Source organism: Rattus rattus, chromosome 9 (genome assembly GCF_011064425.1).
Source record: "Rattus rattus isolate New Zealand chromosome 9, Rrattus_CSIRO_v1, whole genome shotgun sequence".
Taxonomy (NCBI): domain Eukaryota; kingdom Metazoa; phylum Chordata; class Mammalia; order Rodentia; family Muridae; genus Rattus; species Rattus rattus.
In genome coordinates, this window is record NC_046162.1 from 95501442 (window position 1) to 95524360 (window position 22919).

At 41.8% G+C, this 22919-nt stretch overlaps 1 protein-coding gene across 1 annotated transcript in view; it reads right to left on the bottom strand.

Moving 5' to 3' along the window:
* Nucleotides 1-22919, bottom strand: part of Cpd (carboxypeptidase D) — a 65168-nt gene that overhangs the window by 31978 nt on the left and 10271 nt on the right. The window contains exons 3-6 of the mRNA XM_032914267.1: nucleotides 3316-3458; nucleotides 1959-2128; nucleotides 726-1075; nucleotides 80-271 (exon numbers count right to left, since the gene is read on the bottom strand). Of these exons, the coding sequence (XP_032770158.1) occupies nucleotides 80-271; nucleotides 726-1075; nucleotides 1959-2128; nucleotides 3316-3458 (855 nt within the window). The remainder of the gene's footprint in view (nucleotides 1-79; nucleotides 272-725; nucleotides 1076-1958; nucleotides 2129-3315; nucleotides 3459-22919) is intronic.

The window sequence follows — 22919 nt, forward strand, 5'->3', positions numbered from 1 at the left end:
ATCACCAGAGTAAAAAGTTTAACATCGTTTCCACTCTGAATAACCACAGATTAGGCTTTAGTAGTCAGCTCTTCTTTACCTTCCTGGGACTTCTCATACCCATCAGGATTCATGGATGGCATGAGGTGAATTCTAGTGTTGCGAACCAAATCTGTTACTTCAGGGTCTGTTCCAAAGTTCTTGCAGAGGTATTCGATGAGATTCAGTAGCAGTTCTCTTCCAACCACTTCATTTCCATGCATATTTCCAATATACTTAAATTCTGGTTCACCTGAAACAAAATAATTACACAGAAGACTTTTTTCCTCTTCAGTTAAAATGGACTCTGTTTTCCCCCTAATATTTATATAAAAATTCCAAACCAAAATATTAAGTAAACATGTATTTGCCAACATCAAAAAAACTTTATAAACATATTATAGCTTCTTTACAGAATATATATCTGTGCAGGCTCGAAGCATATATGTCTGCATATCTTATAGATACATAGACGTGTAATGCTCATATATGTATATCCACATGCCAAACTGAACTCAGCTAAATGAATCTAGTTTATGAACATACTAAACACCATACAAATGTGGATTTCCAGATGGATTTTTCTCTTCTGGAGACAGACTGGCTCTTTTCTGACTGGGTATTCGTAATTAACATTTCCAGACAAAGCACAGGGATCCAGGCTTTGAGAGGCACTGCTGAGAGCATGTAAAAGGCCATGCCATTACCTGGTTCATGGACGCCTGGGTTGTCAGATATCTCCATCACATACAGTTCTCTCGACTCTACGGACTTTCCCAGAGAATAAAGGCGAGTGATGTTAGGATATTCATTGGCAAATCTTCTCAAGAAGATTTCCATGTCAGGAAAATGGTGGTGGTGAAAGTCTTTAGGCTGAATTGGCTGATGGGACGATGGTGTTCCAGGAGGAATATTAGGAACGGCAACTGTGCCGGGAGTTGTCACAGCCTCAGTCGAGTCAGGCACTACTGACATCACAGTTGGTCGAAGGGAGAAATCCATCTCTGTGGCTGGTCCTTCTTTCACCACTATATTATTAATAGTCAACGGCATATACCTTAAAAATTGGAAAGGGAGGTGGCTTGGAATTAAGACTCATGGTGAGTTAGCATTATAGAAACACTATGATCTTTTCTCATACTCCTTCACTTAGTGATCTATCAAAACTCAAAACATAACTAAGTCAACTGTATAAATTTAGCCATCTTAGAAAGTTATTTCACAGAAAGTCTTGGATTAAGTCTTGAAAGAGTTATTTCTCACACAAAGCTTCCTGTGGGGGCTGGGGATTTAGCTCAGTGGTAGAGCGCTTACCTAGGAAGCGCAAGGCCCTGGGTTCGGTCCCCAGCTCCAAAAAAAAGAACCAAAAAAAAAAAAAGCTTCCTGTGTATCTCACATTAAAATTTTGCCAAAAATGTTGCTGTGCTGTTTGAAGGGGCAGACAAGCTAACTGCTGCTGTGATGCTCAAGGCATGTACTATCCACCTTTGCCTCGCCTTATCAGACTCTCCCTTTCTTCCCTACAAAGCTCAGAATGAAAGATTATCAATAAAATCCTCATCAAGTGAGTGTGCAGAAAGGCTCGCACAGGTGAAATCCCACTGCTTTACTGTATCGGGAAGCTGGGAAATAGGTCTTCAAACCCCATCTCTGGAGCCCCGGCTGCTTCTACCCGATTCAACTAGCTGTGGCAATGCTCCTGACAGTGGAGCCTTTTGTAAAGCTTTTCTCTCTTCCTTCCTCCCAGTCCTCCAGTTATGCCTCCCACCGTTGCACTATAGGACAGAACGCTCCAGTGATAGCACTTTCTTCTCATTATTAAAGGGGAAATGAGAAAATCAGAAAAAACAGAAGCCACATTCAGTGAGAAGTATTTAGACAACCCTATGTCTAAAGAGAGGCTTGGCACTGTAATTAAGAATCTAGTTTAAAACTTTTACCCAGGTGAAACCGCTGTAAGATTGTAACTTCCAGGAACGAGCAGTCTGTGGAAATCACCGAATCTCCCAGTTGTGATATTATGATTAATACCAGCCACTGAGATGGTTGCATTCTCCAACCCAGAGCCTGTGACCGAGTCTTTAACAAATCCTTTAATTCCAATGTGGACCTAAAAGACAAAAATCAAAACTCAGAGGCAATCAGTTCGGTGTTAGAGCTTCTAGACAGTCAGACTGCCATGACATTTTCAATTTGTCCTTTCCTTCTGTGACAGGCTCTCGTTATGTAGTTGTGCCTGTCCTGGAGCTCTTTATGGAGCTCAGGCTGGCCTCCAACTCACAGAGATCCCCTGCCTCTGACTTTGGAGAGCTGGGATTAAAGGAGTGCACCACCATGCCCAGCATGCAAAGTGTTTTTTAATCCCTTGAAGTTGAAATAAAGTAAAGGACTAAATTCTTTTTTAAGATTTATTTTTATTTCGTGTATGTTTGCCTGTATGTATGTATGTATGCATGCATGCATGCATGCATGCATGTATGTATGTATGTACTCATGCATGCATGCATGTATGTATTGGATGGATGGATAGATGTGTAGTACATGTCTGTCTGGTGCTCCGTGGAGGCCAGGACAGTGTTGGAACACCTGGCACTGGAATTACAGTAGGTCGTGAGCTGCTGTGTTGGTGGTTGGAACCAAACCCAGGTCCTCTGCAAGAACAGCCTGCTCTTAACCATTGCGCCATCTCTCTAGCCTCAGCACTAAACTCCTAAATTTAGTGTGTGTGTGTGTGTGTGTGTGTGTGTGTGTGTGTGTGTGTGTTTGAAATTCCCTCTCTTTGAAGTCAAATTTCCTCTTCAAACTATAATTTCTGGCACAGTCAACAGCTGCAGGAACATTTCTCATGTTTACACTAAACTGATAAGCACGTTCACAATGGGAAAGGGTCTTTAGCAATATGAACACATGGCACTGTTAACCTGACAGGACAAAACTGTAGGGTTTTCTTGGTGCCAGGAATTGAACTCAGGGCTTCATTCATGCCAAACACTCCTTCTACTACTGAGCCCCCCCCACTAACGATTTGGCCCGTTATTTCCATTTGTAAAAGTGTTCTAAGACTGTCAATGGAAGCCTCTATGGAGCAAGGAGCTAGGACTGGGGGTCAGAGTAGAAAAGGAGGAGCTTGATGTACTCTAGTAGATCATAAACTAACAATTCCTAGAGAGAATGTACAATCTTAAAATGCATGAGATAAAGAACATGCTATTTGGATTGATCTTCATGTGTATCCAGATTTCTCCCTTGTTTAACTCATTATTTCAAAATTCCAAACTTCCAGCCAGCAATTTTTACCTTTTCAATCAATGTGATCAAAGACTCACGATTGTTCTCCCATTCTTGTCGAAGCTGAGAAGCAGGTGGGTATTTGCAGCAAGATAATTCTAATGTGATCTCAAAACAGTTGGCCCACACATAGTTGTAATCTTGCATACCACCTGCAATGTGATGGGGAAAAGAGTTTATTTGCAGAAGGAAAGAATTTCACTCCCCCAAAGACCAAAGAAATTAAATCATCCAGCTTTTTCCATGTACATATTTTGTGTCCATGGCTCTTCAATTATATAAAACTAAAATGGAAGGTTTATACACACTGGGAAGAAAGTGTGTGTGTGTGTGTGTGTGTGTGTGTGTGTGTGTGTGTGTGTGTATGTGTGTGTGTGTGCGTGTATGAAAGAATATATATGTATATATCCTTAACTGGTAGGATAAGCAGCTAGGAAAAGTATGATTAAATCAACTAATAACAGTTTTAGTTGCTTACAATTTCAGACCAGTTCTAACAATTGTATATATTTACAGTATTACCAGAAGTTGTATGAGGTAGTTATTACTCTATTGCCCATTTTACATACATGAGAAGTCAGGCACAAAGATATTCCTGAGCACACACTATTCTAGCTATAGTCAGGGAAACGAGGAGCTGTCAACTGTGGCTTTATACAACTGACGGACGCGCAATGGAAAAAGGAGGTTGAGTGATGTGAGTGCTGTGAGTCCTGCAGGACCACACAAGGCTTTGGCACTGAGCAGTGTGTGTTATCAGGAAGGTGGTGAGAGACAAAGACTCCATCTAGGGTAGTGCAGCTACACAACTCGGGAAATGGTGAGAGGATGGGCTCTTTAGAGACGTGTGTAATGGGGAGAGAACCGGAAGGTTAGCACTCACAGTCGACCATCGCTCCCACATCACTCCCATAAGCCCATACATTCATCCACACGAGGGTTTTACCTTGTCATTCCTGCCACCTGATTTTCTCCCATCTTGTTTTAGGAGGATGAAAATAAAGAGAGGAGAGAGGCAGAACTTCTTTATGAGTTTACCTTGCTCCTAGAATGTGGGTAGGCAAACCGCACAGAACCTGAAGCTTCCCACTGTTTTCTACATGTGAAACAGGCCCTGACCTTAGTCATTTCCATAATTCCTGAAAGACACCCCAAAAACTCAGGTTTGCTGAGGTTTTGGTTTTGTTTTATTTTTTTATACGCATCGAGATCCTCCTATGGGCCCTGTCCCTGGCTGAACAGGAATCCTCTCTCAACCGTCCTCAGACCTGGCCAAACAGGTCCTCAGAGACTTTTGGCTCCACCCCTGGAAACACAAAATACAAATGTGCATTTTAAGGGTTATCTTTATCCAGCTCTTGGTACATCTAAGATGATAAATGCAAGATCCTTCAGTGCTCAGAAGAACAAGACCTATTGCCTTTATAGACTTAGCAATAAAGGTACCCTGAGTGACAGCCCTTCTGCCCTTTACAGGCTGAGAATCTCGGGCATAGTATTTTTTAAATTTTAGGTATTATTAACATGGTCTTTATTTCTTTATTTGCAAAATGTGAGCGCTAGGGTCACAAAGAACTTGGAACCTTCAGAAGCTATAGTGTTCAAGAAATGCATGGTAGTTTGACTATACAAGAAAGGCAAGAAGAGAACATTTGGGAGAGAGAAACATTGGGAGATCTGTCTACAGAGAAGTCAGTGTCACATCCAAAGCACAGCTCAGTTCATAACTCATCAAAGGACAGAGCTTCCCCAATGGTGTAGAAAGGCAGGTAACACGGCACAAGAGGCACGCTGACAGCACAGTAACCAAGTGTGATAAACTCACGCCCATCCATGCTGACTAACCAAATGCTTGCAAACTAGGACACGTTTTTAAATTTAATTTTAAGGTTAACATACGAGCACTGAGTTTCATATTTATTTTATTTTTAAATTATGTTGAAGTACTGGGAGATGGGCCTGGGACCTCCATGTACAGACAAGTACACTGCTGCCCAGTTACATCCCTTTGTTTACAATCTGAAGGCAACAACCATAGCAATAAGAAGAAGAAGGGCTGGAGAGAGGACGCTGAGGTTAAGAGCACCGGCTGCTCTTTGAGAGGACCCAGGTTCAATTCCCAGCACCCACATAGCAGCTCACAGCTGTCTTTAATGTAACACCCTCACACAGACATACATGCAATACACATGAAATAAAAATAAGTAAGTTTTAAAAAAGAAATACAAGCATGGTTATGCAGGTGACATGATGGCTATACGCGACGTGAATACATGAATGCCAATGAGCTGGAAACCTACCACTATTAAAACGATTATTTGTATATTATACATCCTTTGCCATAATTTTTAAAAACAAGCAATAGAGATAATACAGGCCTATGCTAGTAGTTTCAATTTTAGGATTGAGGGGAGACCTAGAAAGGTTTCTGGGGAGGTGTTTTATTGCTGCAGCTTTTCCAGTAAGGTCTTAAGGAAAGACGGGTAACTCTGAGGGATGCAACTGGGCAGTAGTGTACTTGTCTGTACATGGAGGTCCCAGGCTTGTCTCCTGGTACTTCAACATAATTTAAAAATAAAATAAATTGATGGAAAAAGGGTTTTGAGGAATCAGAAAAAATCAGTGGAAATGGAATTATAAAAGTGCTGGGCAGGGTTTGGCATATGTTGGTTGAGCAGTGATTAGTGATGTAAGCTACACGATGAACACATGGGAATCCACCAAGTCAGCCTGGTGAGGGAGCTGGGCTGGGGAATAGGAGGCTGCATTAAAAGACTGTATTTTGCTGTTCTGAACAGGACAGTGGCATCAGGAATGGAAGGTCTTTTTTTTTTTTTCCAGAGCTGAGGACCGAACCCAGGGCCTTGTGCTTGCTAGGCAAGCGCTCTACCACTGAGCTAAATCCCCAACCCCATGAATGGAAGGTCTTATGGTCCAGAAAAGAGAAATGGAAGTGAGAACAGGAGAAGCAGCAAGAGAGGAGAGTGGGGAAGGTACACAGGCTCGTTTGGCACCTTTAACAATGGGTCAAGTAAATGTACTTTGACCTAAAGGTGGTGGTGATGAGATGGGAAGGGAGGAGGAGAGGGAAATCCTGACAGGGTCTGCTGAGAGGTCAGGGAGAGGAAAGAGAATCAGAAAGGACCTCAGGTCCGACAGCTCAACTACAGACAGGAGATGCTTGGCACAGTGGGCAGAGGGGTGTGACAGCCTCCGTTCAGAGCAGGCTAAGTCTGAGTCTGAGGTATCTGCACTACAGTTAGATAGAACTATCTAAGGAGACATCTTACAATTCAAATTTAAATAATTCGGAATGGGGTCATTTAAGACTAGGAGGTTAATTCATCACAGCAGGCACTGTTCTAGGTGCAGGGGATAAAGTTATAAAGAGACAAAGTCTACACCAAGATCACACACATTCTTGGGCAAATCCAGAAAGTATCAGCTAGTGAGCAGGACTGCACAGAGCCATGTGACAGCTAGAGGCTGGTAACAGTGGATGCTGGGTGACCGGACAGCTCTGTGACGAGGGGCTTCATGACAGCTAGCCTCCCTTGTTAAGTAGACTCTGTTTAGAAGCATGCGGTAGTCATCCCTTGGGCAGGTTTGTGAGGGGCTTTCTGGGGAGGCTAACTGAAGAGAGAAGGCTGTGCAGAGTGTGAGCAGGACCGTGTCCCCCTTCTGTTTCCTAAGTGCAGACAGTGTGACTATACCTCACCTCCCACGCCATGCCTTCACTACCACCATGGACTACAGCCCCTTGGAGATCAAAGGCAATCCTTCTTCCTTCAAATCGCTTCTGTTGGGTCCTTCGTCACATCAACAAGAAAACTAATACATACTACTGAGCCAAAATATGAAAACCAAGACAGAAACAGCTGGGTAAATGCCACAGGGAAGAGCATTCTGGGTAGAGGACAAGACTTGTCAAGTTAGGGAAATGGACAGATGGCTACTGTGGTTCAGAGAAATGGTTCAAAATGAGGTTGAGTGATCTCAGCAATGTAGGGTCGCCCTGTTCTAAGAACAAATGAGACTACTGAAGAGTTATCATTTTGGACTTACTCTGTTAGATATTATATTTGTAAGATAAAAGTTAGTTCCATAATCACATTTAAGCATATATTATAATAATGTTACCTGCTGCCATAGTTTGGATGTGGTTTGTCCTACAAGGCTCATGTTCTGGAAGCTCAGTCCACAGTGTGGTGAAATTACAGGTGGCTGAGCTTCAAGAGGTAAAATCAAACAAAAAGTAATAAGGTCCCTGGGGTGCTGCCCTTGGGAGGGATTAAAACAGTTCTGATGGAATCCCAGTTAGCTCTCAGGAAGAGTTTACCGAGCAGACCACCATCACCTTGCATGTGGTTGATTCTCTTTATTTTTCTGTCTTATCACTATTAGTCTAAAGGGTTCTCACCAGAGGCTACTGATAGACCTGCCCAACTGGAACTTTCTGCCAGTTAGTTACATCTTCAAAACTGTGACCACAAAGTCTGAGAGAACAGTCTAGAGACCATTTATTTGGCCTCATAATTTCAAGTTCACTCAGTTCAGGGCCACGTGGACTCGGGTGTTTGGACAGAACATCAGGGTGGTGGGAATGGCAGTTCAGGAGGTTCTTTGCCTTGTGGTCATCAGAAAGTATTGATAGGGAATATAAGAGGGTGCTCAGGTAAGATACAGTCCTGAAAGGCATTACCTCAGTGACTTACCTCCAATTTCTTACCACCTTCTAATAATGTGCAGCCAACCAACGAACAGAAGCTGCTGACCTCTTTGGTTAAATTAGGGAAAAGCTGGAGGAAGCTAAGGAGGAAGGCAACCCTGTAGGAGGGCCAGCAGTCTCAATTAACCTGGACCCCTGAGATCTCTCAGACACTGGATCACCAACCAGGCAGCATCCACCAGCTGAGATGAGGCCTTCAACACATACACAGCAGAGGACTCCCAGCTCTGGGTTCAGGCCAGAGATGATGCACCTAACCCTCAAGAGACTGGAGGCCACAGGGAGTTTAGAGGTCTGGTGGGGTGAGTTGGGTGAGTGGGGTGGGTGGGGTGGGGTCATCCTTGTGGAGATGGGGGGAGGGGGAAAAGTGAGGGGTGTCAGAGAGGAAGTATGGGATGTGGAACCCTCGGGGGGTGGGGTGGACTGGGAGGGGAATAAAATCTGGAGTGTAAAAATAAAACAAGTTACTTTTACATCCAATAATGTTATTGTTGTTGTTGATGATGATGATGATGATGATGATGGTGGTGGTGATGGTGATGGTGATGATGTCATCAAATTATAGCTCTATTCATTAGGCTGGAGCTCTCCTAATCTAATCATTCCTGGAAATGCCTTCCAGACACACCCAAAAGAATGCTTTCCAAGTCTCCTAGGTATTTCTCAATCTAAGCAGGTTATAATTGAGATTATCCATTGGAGTCTCCAAAACCATGAGGTAAATAGGTCACTTCCCCGTGTTAAGCTTTGAGCATCGTGTAATAGCCGTCCATCACAGGATAACAACAACTCCATTCATGGTGTTGTGTGACAGAGCTCTAGAATTTCTTCATCTTGTAAAACTGAAACCCTATGCCCAGTGAACAGTTCTCTTTTTCCTTCTCTTCGATTTCAGCTTCCTCATGAATTCTACTTCTTTATGACTGGCTTCTTTCATTTAGCATTACTGATAACAATACAATGGCCACTGTGTATCAGAGATTAAACTACAATTATTATAAAAATAGAAATTAAAAAATATGACTAGCCAAAGTTTAGCCTTGTTGAAGCAGCAAAACAGAAAATACACAAAAAAGACAGCAATATTACTATGAATTCATCTTTTTTGCACAATTTTATTATAAATATGGCCAATCCACACTTCAATCATGCATGCCAAAGAGCAGTGAAACAGACTAACAATATAATAACAGCACTGTAAAAATAACCGAACTTGGGCTCTAGCATTCTTTATTTGTTTATTTTTATGTCAGTAGCAATTTAGGAAAAGTTAACTAAAGAAAGCAAAAGGATCAAGTTTATGTAACATCATAGAGAGTTACCTAATCTGGTTTTCAGATGTAACTTTTATAGGTCTATAAGTAGCCAGCTCTAAGCAATGGCACAAGTATATCCTCATGGTAGTTAGCAGGAGAGCGCAGGAGTCTTTTAACAATAAGATCTGGGGGCTACAGAGATCGCTCAGTGGTTAAGGGGAGCACACATTGCTCTTCAGTGGTCCTAGGTTCAGTTCCCAGCTCACTGAGTTATAACTCCAGTTCCAGAGAATCTGACACCCCGTTCTGGCCTCCACAGGCACTTCACAAACCGGGACGTACATCCACGGTGGTAAAACACGCACACACATAAAATAAAGATAAAGAAAATCCTATTTTAAAAAAGGTTTCAAAGTACATCTTATTAGTCTCTAGTCCCATAGATCACACACAAATATTGATTATTTAACAAATAGCTATATGAACAGTGCAAAACAATCAAAACGTCAGATTCTTGGAGATGAGCTTCTCTCTAGGCCCTTTAGACCCGAGGCGATACTTCAGTGAACAGAAAATCTAAACATAACACTAGTGTTAGCTTCAGAGTGCAGAAACTAGTGAAATGCAGACTGTCAAAATCGTGACATGTATGTCTCAAGTTTCCTTTGACAATCTATATTTAAGTTAAACACAAAACCATATATAATGACATTGGAAATTAAAAAAAAAAAAAGACAACTTTAAAATAGTGTTTTGGGGCTGAGTGGAGTGGCACAACCTTTAATCCCAGCCCTCAGGAGGCAGAAAGGCAGGTGAATCTCTGGATTCCAGGCCAGCCTGGTCTACAGGTGAGACCCTATCTTAATAAAGCAAACAGCAGTACTCCTCGGGGGTTAGTGAAGACCTCAGTGTAGAAGCACATGCAGCACTGGGTTCAGACACCAACATCACACCAGAAAACATAAATAAAAGCATCTTTACCATAATCAGAAATTGTGACACAAAAAGATTAACAATAAAAGTTGTAGGATTAAATATGATAAAATGTATGACACATACCATCATCATAAAACTCCCTGTGGGAAACAGATACAGCATTTTTCCAATTTAATTTATAAATATTAAATATGTTAAGTGAGATCACACAAGCTCAGGAAGAAATAAGTCTCGTGTTCTTCTGAAGGTATTTACCCAGAAGGCATAAAAGCTTTACCGTATAGCATATCAAATAAATTCTTTAATCTATATAGAATTTAATGTAAAAATTAAATCATAAACAAAACTAGAAGCCAGTATGAATAAGTCTATGTTCTCAGAACATCTTTCTTATTTTGTTATCAAAATGTGAAATCATTAGAGAACAATAGATTTAATAGATTTACCTTCCTAAAACCTATAAAATATCTTTAAAAATACCAGCATAAAAATTATAATTGTATAGATATAGTATAGTGTGCCTATCCAATCTCCATGTGATAGATATTCCAATTTTGGTTTTTTGTATATATGCAATTATTTTTTAAAAGTTATACATACATCTTATATTATGCCTTCTAGGTAAATATCTTCAAATGGCATGAACACTTCATAAAGTAATTTTACATTTAACGTTGTAAAAAGTCCGATTTCTAAAGTGGCTGTACCATTTTCACAATCTTTCCAGCAATGGTGGACAGTCAATAGCTCTACATTACCTAGGTACGCTCTTCAGAACCTGGCCAATTGTAAATGTCTTAGCATTCTAAGAGATGTGCCTTGGTATCTCTTTGTGGTTTAATTTGTAATATAATTAGTGCTCCACATTGCATATCCCTTCCTAAGAAGAGACACCTAAAAAAAAAAAGAGAGAGAGAGAGAGGACAGACCTCAACAGCATACAACCTTGCAAGCTGAACTGACAGGAATCACACCCCACCTGAGGCGAGTCTGAACTTATAGTTGAATCTAACTAGGTCATTTCCTGCTAGAACAAGCAAACAAAAAATTTATCATAAAAAACAAAACAAAACAAGATTTAAACAAGGAAGAGAAGGAGGAAAGAAAGGAGAGAAGGAAGGAGGGAGGGAGGGAGTTTTATGGACAGTATGAAGAGGCTTAATTAAACAGTGTTGCTGCAGGAGCATCAGGTGAGAGAAACTACCATGCTGTGGCAAATACTTCACAAATTTGGCAATGGTCAAAAAATAAAATCTAGTCCTAAATTTCTAAAGACAAAAACCAAATTAAAAACATCCTGAAAGCAGACAGAGAGCAACAATGCAGGGAGAGCTCTGGAGTGTGCAGGGGGGACCTTTTAAATGCCTACTACAGCCTCTCAGCAGAAACAGGCTGTCGGGAGGCTCACGCAAGTGTTTTAAAGAGCTAAACATGATGGAATAAAGCACCACCGCCACCTCACAGCCCATAGCCTGGGAGCACCACCGCCACCTCACAGCCCATAGCCTGGGAGCACCAACACCACCTCACAGCCCATAACCTGGGAACACCAACACCACCTCACAACCTATAACCCGGGGTTTTACAACCAATAAAAAATATCCTGCAGGATGTAAGACAAAACAGGCATCCAATAAGAGAGAACCAGAGAATCTACTGCAAACAGACTGAACTTAATATATTAACACAGAAATTTCCTCAGGTAAAAGAGAAATAACGCCCAGATATAAAGAACAAATGAAAAGCAGCAGATGTAACTATCTGGGAACTGTATAAAACTACTTTTAGCCTGCTGAGTGGCACATGCTATCTGTAATCCAAGCACTCAGAGGGCAGAGGCAGAAGGGTCTCGAATTTGAAGCTGGCTGGGACCATAGAGTAAGACGCTGTCAATAAAAACCAAGGGCAAGGACAGTCGTTCTGTAGTAGAACACTTGCCCAGGTCACACGAGGCCCTGAGTTCAGTCCCCAGCAGACATATACACACACAAAGAAACTAGTTTACTTTCTCACCAATCAGAAAGCCGAGACAGGAGGATCATAAACTTAAAGCCAGCCTGTGTTACATAAAACATCTTACCTCAAAATATAACTTTACCCCCAAGCTCCTAAAATCAGGGGTATAACAGGAGAACTAATTAAAATTGTTTTAAAATCCAGACCCACTAACGACTATATATATTCAGTGAAAATGTTACAAGCAAAACACAACAAAACAACAGTGACAGCTGTTGGTTATGGAGTAGATCAACTAAAAGAAATTGTCAGGGTTGGGGATTTAGCTCAGTGGTAGAGCACTTGCCTAGCAAGCGCAAGGCCCTGGGTTCAGTCCCCAGCTCTGGGGGAAAAAAAAAGAAAGAAATTGTCCAAAGGAATTAACATGCAGTGCTAGAGATCAGGTCATATCATTTAGTGGCAGATAAGTTAAAAGTAAGAACAAAACCAAAAAAGTTGGAAAAACAGATGCTACATGAACACATTTAAAGAGGGATGAAGGGCTTGGAATGTTAGGTCACTGTAGAGTGCTTGCCTAGTAAGGTCTGCTGGTGAATTCCTAGCTCCACAAGGATGAACACAAGGAGAGAGAAGAGGTGGGGGGAGGAAGGAGGGGAGGAAGACAGGAGAAAGAACACATTAAGAAAAAGTCATGGGGTTGGGATTTAGCTCAGTGGAGAGCTTGCCTGGGAAGCGCAAGGCCCTGTCTGGATCCCCCAGCTCAAAAAAAGAACCAAAAAAAAAAAAAAAAAAGAAAAGTCATGAAGTCAGATATAGCACTCGCCAGAGGAATAAAGGGATGAGAAAGGGTCACTCCACCAAGACAATCTACCCTAAGTATGTGAGTATCGAAAACAGGACTTCAAATACAGGAGACAAGAACTGGTAACACTAAGGAGACAAATCCCTAAACCCATTTCAACATTCTTCAGTAATCATGGAGCAAGGGGTCAGGGTCAGCAGAGGATAGGGAATCCATAGTGCCACAACTGACTAGGTGTAAGGGCTGTGTCCCCACCCATCAGCAGCAGAGTACACATGCTCTCCAAGCACACACAAACATTCACCAGACACACCACATCCTGGTCATGAAACAAACAGGTTTAAAGGAGGGAAATCCTGCCCCGTTTGCTCCCTGGCCCTGGGGGAAGTGATCTAACAAGGTATTTTTTTCTTGATAAAACCTCATAAGAGGAAACGTACATTTTCTTCAGAACTACCTTCAGAAGGTAATTCCCGTACTGCATTACTTCCCTTAATCTACATTTTTCTTAGAACAGAAAACAAACTTACTCCACAGGGTCAAACAACAAAAAAGCGCTATTCTACCTTTAGAAAATCAAAAAGTCTTTAGTCACCAGCTTCAATTCATAATTTAGAAATTTCTTCTAAAATTACCTAAAACCTGAAAACAAGTAGAGATACTGTCTGACTTACAAATAATTTAAGAATGTTTTGTGAGATGCCACAAATGCACATCAGTTGACATTTGTGTTAAATTTAGCATGTTTTTCTGACACTGTATGTCAAAGACCTCTTAAGTATAAGAAACATAAGCAGTTGGCTTGGCTCTGTTGTTTTGATTTTTTTCCAACAACACAGGACCTCTCTGCACAAAGCTAACCTTCACTGTAACAGGGAGCAGTCACTGACCCGTGAACAGATCTGATACATCGCCAGCAGCCACTGCCAAATTTAGTCAAGACATTTACCTATTTTTTTTTAAGGCTAGTATATACTTTGACTCAACATAAAAAAGGAATGTCAGACTTCACAATAACAACTGCATAAGGGCAAAGAAAATTTTAATTTTGGGGAGTAAAATATTCAGCTATCGGCATACCTCAAGGCAATAAAAACATCTTTTTTTTTTTTCTTTTTTTCGGAGCTGGGGACCGAACCCAGGGCCTTGTGCTTGCTAGGCAAGTGCTCTACCACTGAGCTAAATCCCCAACCCCAATAAAAACATCTTAATAGTTAAAAGGATCTCCTATTTGTCTTATATATAATTATAATAAGCCTCTATGAATGCTTAATCTCCTAGAGGGCTATCCCAGCCAATGATCTTCAACTTATTCACATTAAACTGGAAAAGTGTGCAGCAATGCATAAATTATTGATTTCTGTGGTGCTAAGGATCAACCCCAGGGCCTTAAAGATACTAGGCACGCACTGTGCTGCCCAGCAGTCCTCCCGACTTCCCTCACAAATGTTAAGTTGGTATCCAAATGTTTTACATTTGAGTAGATGTAAGCAAAATAATATCCTGCATAACAAAAATTTAAATAAAACTTCAACATTACTTTAAACATATTCAAATAAATGAAAATGGCCTAGAAATTTGATTTTTAGAATCTTATTTTCTTTCACTTTAAAAGCTTATGTGCCTGGATATTTTTGCCTTCATGTATGTCTATGTACCCTGTGTGTACTGTGCCCATATAGAGAAGAGAGCTTCTGGAACTAGAGTTACAGATGGTTGTGAGCCACCAAAGGGAATCAAACCCAGGTCCTCAGGAAGAGAAGCCAGTGCTCTTAACCTCTGAGCCATCTCTCCAGCCTCCAAAGTAACTATTAGAACCTGTCCAGTGCTATAACAAATTGTAATCAATGCCAGCATTAATTGCTATAGGTAGCTAATGGTTCTCTGATCAAATGGTCTACTCATACTCTGTCTTACAACTCATCTTCACTTGCTTTAATACTCAATTCACCTCTATAACAGAGCAAGTCCCTGTTGATGGTTTTAGCAGAGATCTGGCTTTAAAGAGGAGAGAGACTTTAAAACACTCAATTTTTCATTGAAAAATACTAGCCCTTTACTCTTCTCTCTTAAACAGAAGCTTCCATGTTAAAACAGCAACTATCAAGCAGGCCACTTGAAGAGGCAGGCAAGTCTCTAAGTTCAACACCAGCCTAGTCTACAAAGTGACTTCCCGGACAGCCAAGACTACAAACAGAAACTCTGACCAGCCAGCCAACCAGTCAGTCAGCCAGCCAACCAGCCAAACAAACAAAAACCAAACCCAACGGCAACTAAAAACCCCAGCAACTTTCCCCCTCTTTTGATGCTCAGGTAACGCCCCAGAAACTATACTTGTTTCATTAGTGCTCTTGTTACTCTCTGACAGTACCTGTCACATGACAGTTAAGTTACGTGCTGTAAGAGTAACAGCAACTGATAAAATAAAGCAAGCATAACAATGTACTATAGTGAAAGTCATGTGAATGTGCTACTGTCTCACGGGAATATATTAATTTCTCTTGCGTGGAGGTGAGGTGAGCATTGCTTGAACTGGAACACATAATATTTGAAAAACCAAGTGGAAACCAGAGACTATTGGGCAGGGAGCATACACAGTGTGGATATTCTCATCAAAGGAATGAGTCATGTCCCAGGCAAGATACAAGCAGACTGATGTAAGATTCCATTGTGCTGCTCAGATCAGTGCATAATTTAAGGCTTATCAATCACTTATGGCTGGAATTTTCCATTTAAGACTTTCAGACTATGACTGATGGCTGGTAACTGAAGCTTAAGAAAGCCTAACTTCAGATAAGGGCAGACTTCTCTGACTTTCAAAAGGTAGTAAGAAATTTTCACAATTTCAATTTCTGTATGTACGATAAATGATAACTCTGCATTTCAAGATACTTTTAAAAGTTAGTAAATACAACGTCCATTAAAAGTTTAAGGAGAAACACTGAACCAAATAAGTGAAAGGTGGGCAGGGTTTCTCTTTGTAGTCCTGGCTGCCCTGGAAGTAGTCGCTTTGTAGACTAGGCTGGCCTTGAACTTAAGAGACTTGCCTGACTCTCCAAGTGTGCTTTTAAAAAGTGCTCCAACTTTAAATCTTTAAATTCAAGTTGTTTAATTCCTATCTGAACTTGGTATTTGCACTTGGGTAACTTCTGTGAGCATCCACTTCCTTCACCACTCCCATTAGATATATATTTGCTAATGATATGATTCTACAGAACTAAACTGATTACACAGTCCTGCCCGGTCTCGGTTCCCACTTGGTCAACACTCTCTCCCATCTCTGAATTGTATTTTTCCTCATAAAAGTGTTCCTGATCATCTGAATTACAGAGAAAAGGGTCATGGACTGAAAACATCTAATTCGTAAACACAGGCTCTGAAAGCCTGAGGGATGACTCCTCGCCAGCATACGTGGCGCTCTCCTGGTGCAGGCGGAAGGTCTCCTGAGCCCATCATCACCTTACAAAGTACACAAGTGTGCTGGTCCTGAAGGTCAGCTCTGTACTAGGGTGGATCATGGCTCACAGAAGCAAACTCGTGACTCAAGAAGAAGCAAGTGTTCTGTTTGAATAGGATTTTAAATCTTTTTTTCCCCTTTTACATTAGATAGCGCTCAGATTTAAGAGGAGAAAGAAAGAGGAAGAGAGCTTCAACCAGGTCTTTAATGTACAGGATGAGGTAAGACCAAAGGCAATTTCTAACACCAATTTCACTCTCAGTCATACTTGTGAAATGTGAACAGGCTGATGCTTGGTGCTTGAATTGTCAGCATTCCTTCATGAAACCCTGGTGCAAAACACTACAAACATTTTTGCTTTGGAGGTGAAAAAAATCACCCATCTGTCCAACTATGTTCTAGCTGGATTTCGACTCTAAGCAATTAAATTATGCCAGAAAACCATATCGATTCAGTTTTCAGAGCTGTGGACAGACATATGCCCATCACATGTCTTACAACCCTTGGCCTCTCTTCATTTCCCTCCGCTGAGGCTCTGGAAGCTGTTTCTTAACAGCTCCTTGGTACTTGTGACAGGAAGATTAAGTACTGCTCGGCTGTCACTCCTCTCCCACAGCGAGGTCGGGCCTGGATGGATCTCCTGTCGGTTCTCCTTGACACTTCACCAGTACTAGTCCTGGGATTCATCTTGCACAATTTTTGTTTTTATTTTTTAGTTATTCTTCTCTTATATATTACATACTACTACAGGTCTTCACAGCTTTTCCACCCCCTTCAACCCCTCCCCCAATCCACACCTCTCCTGTGTCCCTTCAGAAAAGGGCAGGCCTCTGGGATGGCAACCAAACATGGCATATCGAGCTGCAGTAAGACTACACACATTAGGGCTAGCGGAGGGAGGCAGCCAGTAGGAGGAAAAGGATCCCAAAGCAGGCAAAAGAGTCAAAGACAGCCCTGCTCCCACTGTGGAGTGTCACAGGAAGACCAAGCCACACGCTATAACACACATGCAGATGACCTAGCTCAGACTCATGCAGGCTCCCTGACTTTCTGGCACAATTTCTTTCTTTCTTTTTTCTTTCTTTCTTTTTTCTTTCTTTTTTTTTTTTTTGGAGCTGGGGACAACCCAGGGCCTTAGCGCTCTACCGCTGAGCTAAATCCCCAACCCCAAATATTTTCTAACTTCACTCGGAAATAATTTTTTTAAAGATTTATTTATTATTTAATGTATATAAGTACACTGTCGCTGTCTTCACACACACCAGAAGAGGACATCAGATCCCATTACAGATGGCTGTGAGCCACCATGTGGTTGCTGGGAATTGAACTCAAGTCCTATGGAAGAGCAGTCAGAGCTCTTAACCTCTGAGCCACTTCTCCAGTCCTGACACAATTTCTTATACTTCTCATCTTCCCTTTCATTCCCATGTATTCCTGTGGAGAAAGCCTTGATCATCAAGAGATCACATTCCAGATAACGATGAACACTCTCCCTAGGCTAAAGGTAATCTGAAATGAGCAGTGCCGCCCAGTCCAACACGAGTGGATTCATGATTTCCAAGAAGAGGATGCTCTGGGTGAAGGCAGGAGAGTGACTTACTAGGAGGCTTCCTAGAGGCACAGTGACCTGTAAAGGTCCATATTTGCCAGCAAAGGACAGTCCAGCGCACAGGAGAGGCAGAGTGAGGCTCAGAGGTTGGATCACACTCTGTTGCAGTTCAGACCTGATCCTATGAACTGTGAAATCAGCAGGCACAGCAGGCATAGAAGAACCTTTCAGATTTCCTCCATGTGCTTTGTTTTTCTGCACAGCTTTAAATACAAATTCACACTTGTAAGGCCCAGCGGCATCCTTCCTAAGCCTGACAGAGTAGTAAACAGACTCAGGAAACAAGCCACGAAGCAGTGCTCTGCACACGTTCTTCAGGTCAGACTGGTTTGTTTCTGCTGTTCAGATCCACTAGTCTGCATGACTGAACGGTTACTGAGAGAAACTAAACTCCTTATGAACCTTAAGGACCCATCTTTTATTAATAGAAAATACTGTGGTTTATTTTCCAATTACACACTGCATATTTATTTCTTTGTTTTAGATTCCAGTGTTCTTGTGTATGTCCAATTTAATGACATAGAAGACTTCAAGCCAGTGCTCTTCAGTATTTAGTGCACTTGAGTGCTGCTCAGGGTAATGGCCACTTGGAGAAGAATGGCCACGTGATCAAAGGAGTTCATGCTCTGGGAATGTGATGTGTTATCTCTGCTCACATTTCCTAACTGATGAAGTATAAAAAGAGAGGGAAGAAGGCTCAATAAATCAACACAATGTTTCCTTCTTCCGAAGGAAGGGGAAAAATCATAACTGCCAGTTTGAAAAGGCCCATGTTAGCAAAGACTTAAAAAACAGAGGGAGGCCCCATAAAAATAAAGCATTACAGCAATACAGCAGCTGTCCCAACCAGCAACAGTGTGCAGACATGTGAGCAGCACATGAGGCTGTGACAGTATATCTGAGTAATTTCCTGTCTCAATAACCATTCAAGTTTATAAGAGAAACAACCCAAGGTAAGTTGTAGCTCAGTCCTCCCCATAAATGACTGAGGTATATAAGCAAGCCAAGACAAAAGAGCAAAGAGTTGTCATGTGCAAATTGTAAGGGGTGTTTGTGCCTACTAGAGAAAAATCGAAGGAATTCAGTTTGATGGCAGCAGTGATCAAGAATAGGGGTGTTCCAAGCTGGAGGCCACTGCCCATTACTGCGTTGTAAGAGACGTTAGTGGGTTTAGACACACTTTAAAAATAAATGATGGGGGCTGCTGGACCCAATCTCTTGGATGTGTCCTCACTCAGTGATCTCTTCCAGGCCCTGACCTTCGCCTGCGGGACCCAGGAGCACAATGAATGGGCTTTGCGGACACTCGCTGGCTGCCTATGCTCGAAGGGAGGGTGAGGTCTGAAGGCTGCCCAGGGGCCCCATCCCCTCACCTAGATGTGAACTAACCTAGGACCCAGACTAAGGTGGAGTTCCTACAAGTGACCAGAATGTCGAATGATCATCTCATTGTCTAATAAGCCCTTTGTCCTCTGTGCTGGGAAGGGCTTAGCTGCTACTCAAACTGACAAGTTGGACAGCTTTTTACTGCCTTGTTGCCAGCTATCTGAGTGTGAGAGGATGCAAGCCGTGGGTACTGGCTGTCCCACATCAGCGTCAGCTAGGCATGGTGGGTGGCAGCCCAGACTGAACCAGAGCCTCACTTGGACATGAGTATTAGCCAATGTAATAAAAGCCTACCTTGCCTAAAAAAAAAAAAAAAGATGGCAAGTTCGTTATCAGATGTTCGCAGTGATGGGGATAGAGTCAAGGGCCAGCCCTGTGCTCAGTAAGTGCCTGCCACTGAGCCAGATCCCTAGTCTCATGAAGTTTTAAAAAAGTTTTTAACATATATACACACTGATGAAATGTAAAGGGACTGGTGAGATGACACTCAGTGGCAAGCAGTGCATGTCAGCCTTTGTAGAGGAGTCCGTTTGGTGGCCAGCACCCATGCCAGGCAGCTCACAACCAGGAGCTCCAGCAAAGGGCATCAGACACTCTCTCCCGGCCTCCACAGACAGCGGCACTCATGTGCACAGGCACATATGTATATACACATAATTTTAAAAATGTAAAGGTATTTATCATTATAGGATATTAGAGAAATTTAAAACAAAAACAAAAACACTACGACCTACCATAAGGCAAACTTATTTTATTACAGTAGGAGCAAATGTAGGAAGAATATTTTTAGGAATTTTGAGTACAACGTTCAGGTGTCTAATATTGTAAACTATGTAAACCATTCTACAAGAATAACAAGAATTTGTTTATTCAAGTATTCGCAAAAGATGCGCTGTTTGCCTCCTATATACAAGGCATGATTAAAGTCAAGGAAAGAGAATACCAAATAAAATCGAAACCCTGCCCTAGGGAAGTGGGAGCTTTGCAGAGATGAGTAGTCACAGTGCCTGATGCGAAGTAAGCGCTTAAAATAGTTCTCGGCCGAGCCTCAGAGTCCTATGAAGCAGATCATACTGTTTTATTTTATGTATAGGGGTCGAGAGTAGAAGAATTCATTCGCATGTTGAAGATCAACTAATCGCCATATCTATAGACACACAGAATTGAAACTCACACCTAAACTGTCAGATGCCAAGGCTCTGCTCTTAGCCTCTATGCCTGTGGCTGAGGGAAGGTGAAATATACCCATGCCCTGTCCTAGATGGTTTCTAGCATTTACACTGAATGGTGACTGGTGACTTGGGTAAAACCATTTCAATTACAGTCTTGGAGATATATATATCTTATCTATCTATCTATCTATCTATATATATATATATATATATCTTATATATATATAAGAGAGAGAGAGAGAGAGAGATTTTCTTTCTTGTGTGTGTATATGCATTTATGTAACTGTTCATGTGGGGCGGGTGGGGTAGGGAACAGTCTCAAGTTCATCCTCAAGAATATAGTCCACTTTCCAGAAAGGTCTCTCACTGGTCTAGTGCTCACCAATTATCCTAGAATGGTTGGCCAGCAAGCCCCAAGGACCCTCTTCCTCCTCTGCCCTCCGAGTGTCCGGTTGGTGAGACACACACCACTACACCTGGCATTTTTACATAAACTCAGGTGCTTGTGCTATCTCTGCAGTCCTTAAAGACGGAAACTCTTTAAAGGTGACCCAAACTACAGCCCAGTTTCATTCAATATGGTTGGGAATAGACATGTTAAACCATCAGCCAATTTTCACGTCTTAAAACCTGTCAAGATGGCTACTCGGGTGGCTGAGACAGGAAGATCAAGCTCAATTCAAGCCTGGGCAACTTAGTGAGACCCTGTCTCAAAGTAGAATTTAGAGGCTAGAGAAGTGGCTCTCTGGTTAGCATTTGCTGCTCTTGCAAAGGACACAGGTTGAATTCCTAGCACCTACACAGTAGCTTACAACTAAGTCCAGCTCCAGGGGATCCGACTCATTCCTGGCCTCCTCAGGCACCAGGCATGCATGTGGTATACACACATATGTCTAAGCTTTCACACACATCAAATAAAAATAAATCTTAAAAGAAATTTAGTCATTAAAGAGGGCTGGGGAGGAAGTATCGCTCAATGGCAGAATGCTGCTAGCATGCACAAAATCCTGGGCTCAGTCTCTCGTACTGTCTCAAAAAACAATACAGTCAAACAACAAGAACACAAGAAAGAGTGGGGGAAAGGTACGCCAATAGCAGAGGACTCAGCCTTGGCAAGCAAGGTGAAGGCAGCAACAGCCACCTCACCCCACTCCCACACCACTGACCTGCTATCGGATCCTTTCAAGTAGCAACTGATTCTGCTCTGCTCTTACTGTGGCCCGACTGCCTAAAGCAGAATACGGGACGTGGCAGTCGGTCAGGAACACTTATTAAGTGAATGGCTACATTGTGTAAGTGAATTCATCTCTTAGTCCTTGAATTTTTCATAAAGCAAAAAGGACCAAACTAGATCAATATATTCATTTTCAGCTCTAAGACAGCCACACATCTTTCAGCAGGAATTCATAAATACATTGCATAGTATGAGTAAAGGCATTCCAGGACATCCGGCCTTGAAAATATGCCCAGTCACAGGTTTTACAACATCTCCCTTTGGTCCTGCATGAGAAAAACAAGACGATTTTATCCTGTTCAAGCTACTGGAGCCAGCACGGCTTTCTCTTTAGGAAGCAGTTGCTGTGGCAGGAAGAGAAGCTACTGTAGAGACAACACAGTGCATCTGACTGGTCAGCTCCAACAAGAGGGATGTTGATGCTCCCCCAAACAATGAACAATGGCAGCCACAAAGCTTGGCTTTCTCAGAGGTGGGGAAAAACAGAAACACTTCATATCTGGCTTAAGGGAATAATCTGTGACTATGTAGCAAAGTACACTTCTTTTCTCTGAAAACTGCATGGTTATTTTTCAAACTGTGTTTTAACACATGCTTCAAATTGTCAATTAGGAATTATTTTTTAACCTTTTAAGGTTTTTTTAAAACTAAAAAGATAAGGTAAATTGTCATTCATTCCATTGGCTTATATAATATCTCTAGTTCATATAATAACTTGACTAACTCACAAAACTACTGGCTCACAAAGCTAGACATTACTCAATTTACTTCCGAAGATTGAAACGTAAGAATTACACAGGGAAGTACGTCCCTTATTGGTGCTTTTCAAACCACATCTAACTTTAACGAGGGAAGAGGCTAGCTGCTAAATATTTCAGCCTTGTAGATGTTTGTAACACAAACTATGGATAGAAACTACAGGGCGTCAGGAAATTCTAGAAGGTGTTCAGTCCTCTAACTTGGGACTCATTTTCAGTATATGCAGCTAGACATAAAAACATCAAAAAGTGATCAGCCAGGCATGATAGCACCTGCCTTTGATCCCAGCACTTGGGAGGCAGAGTCAGGAGAATCTG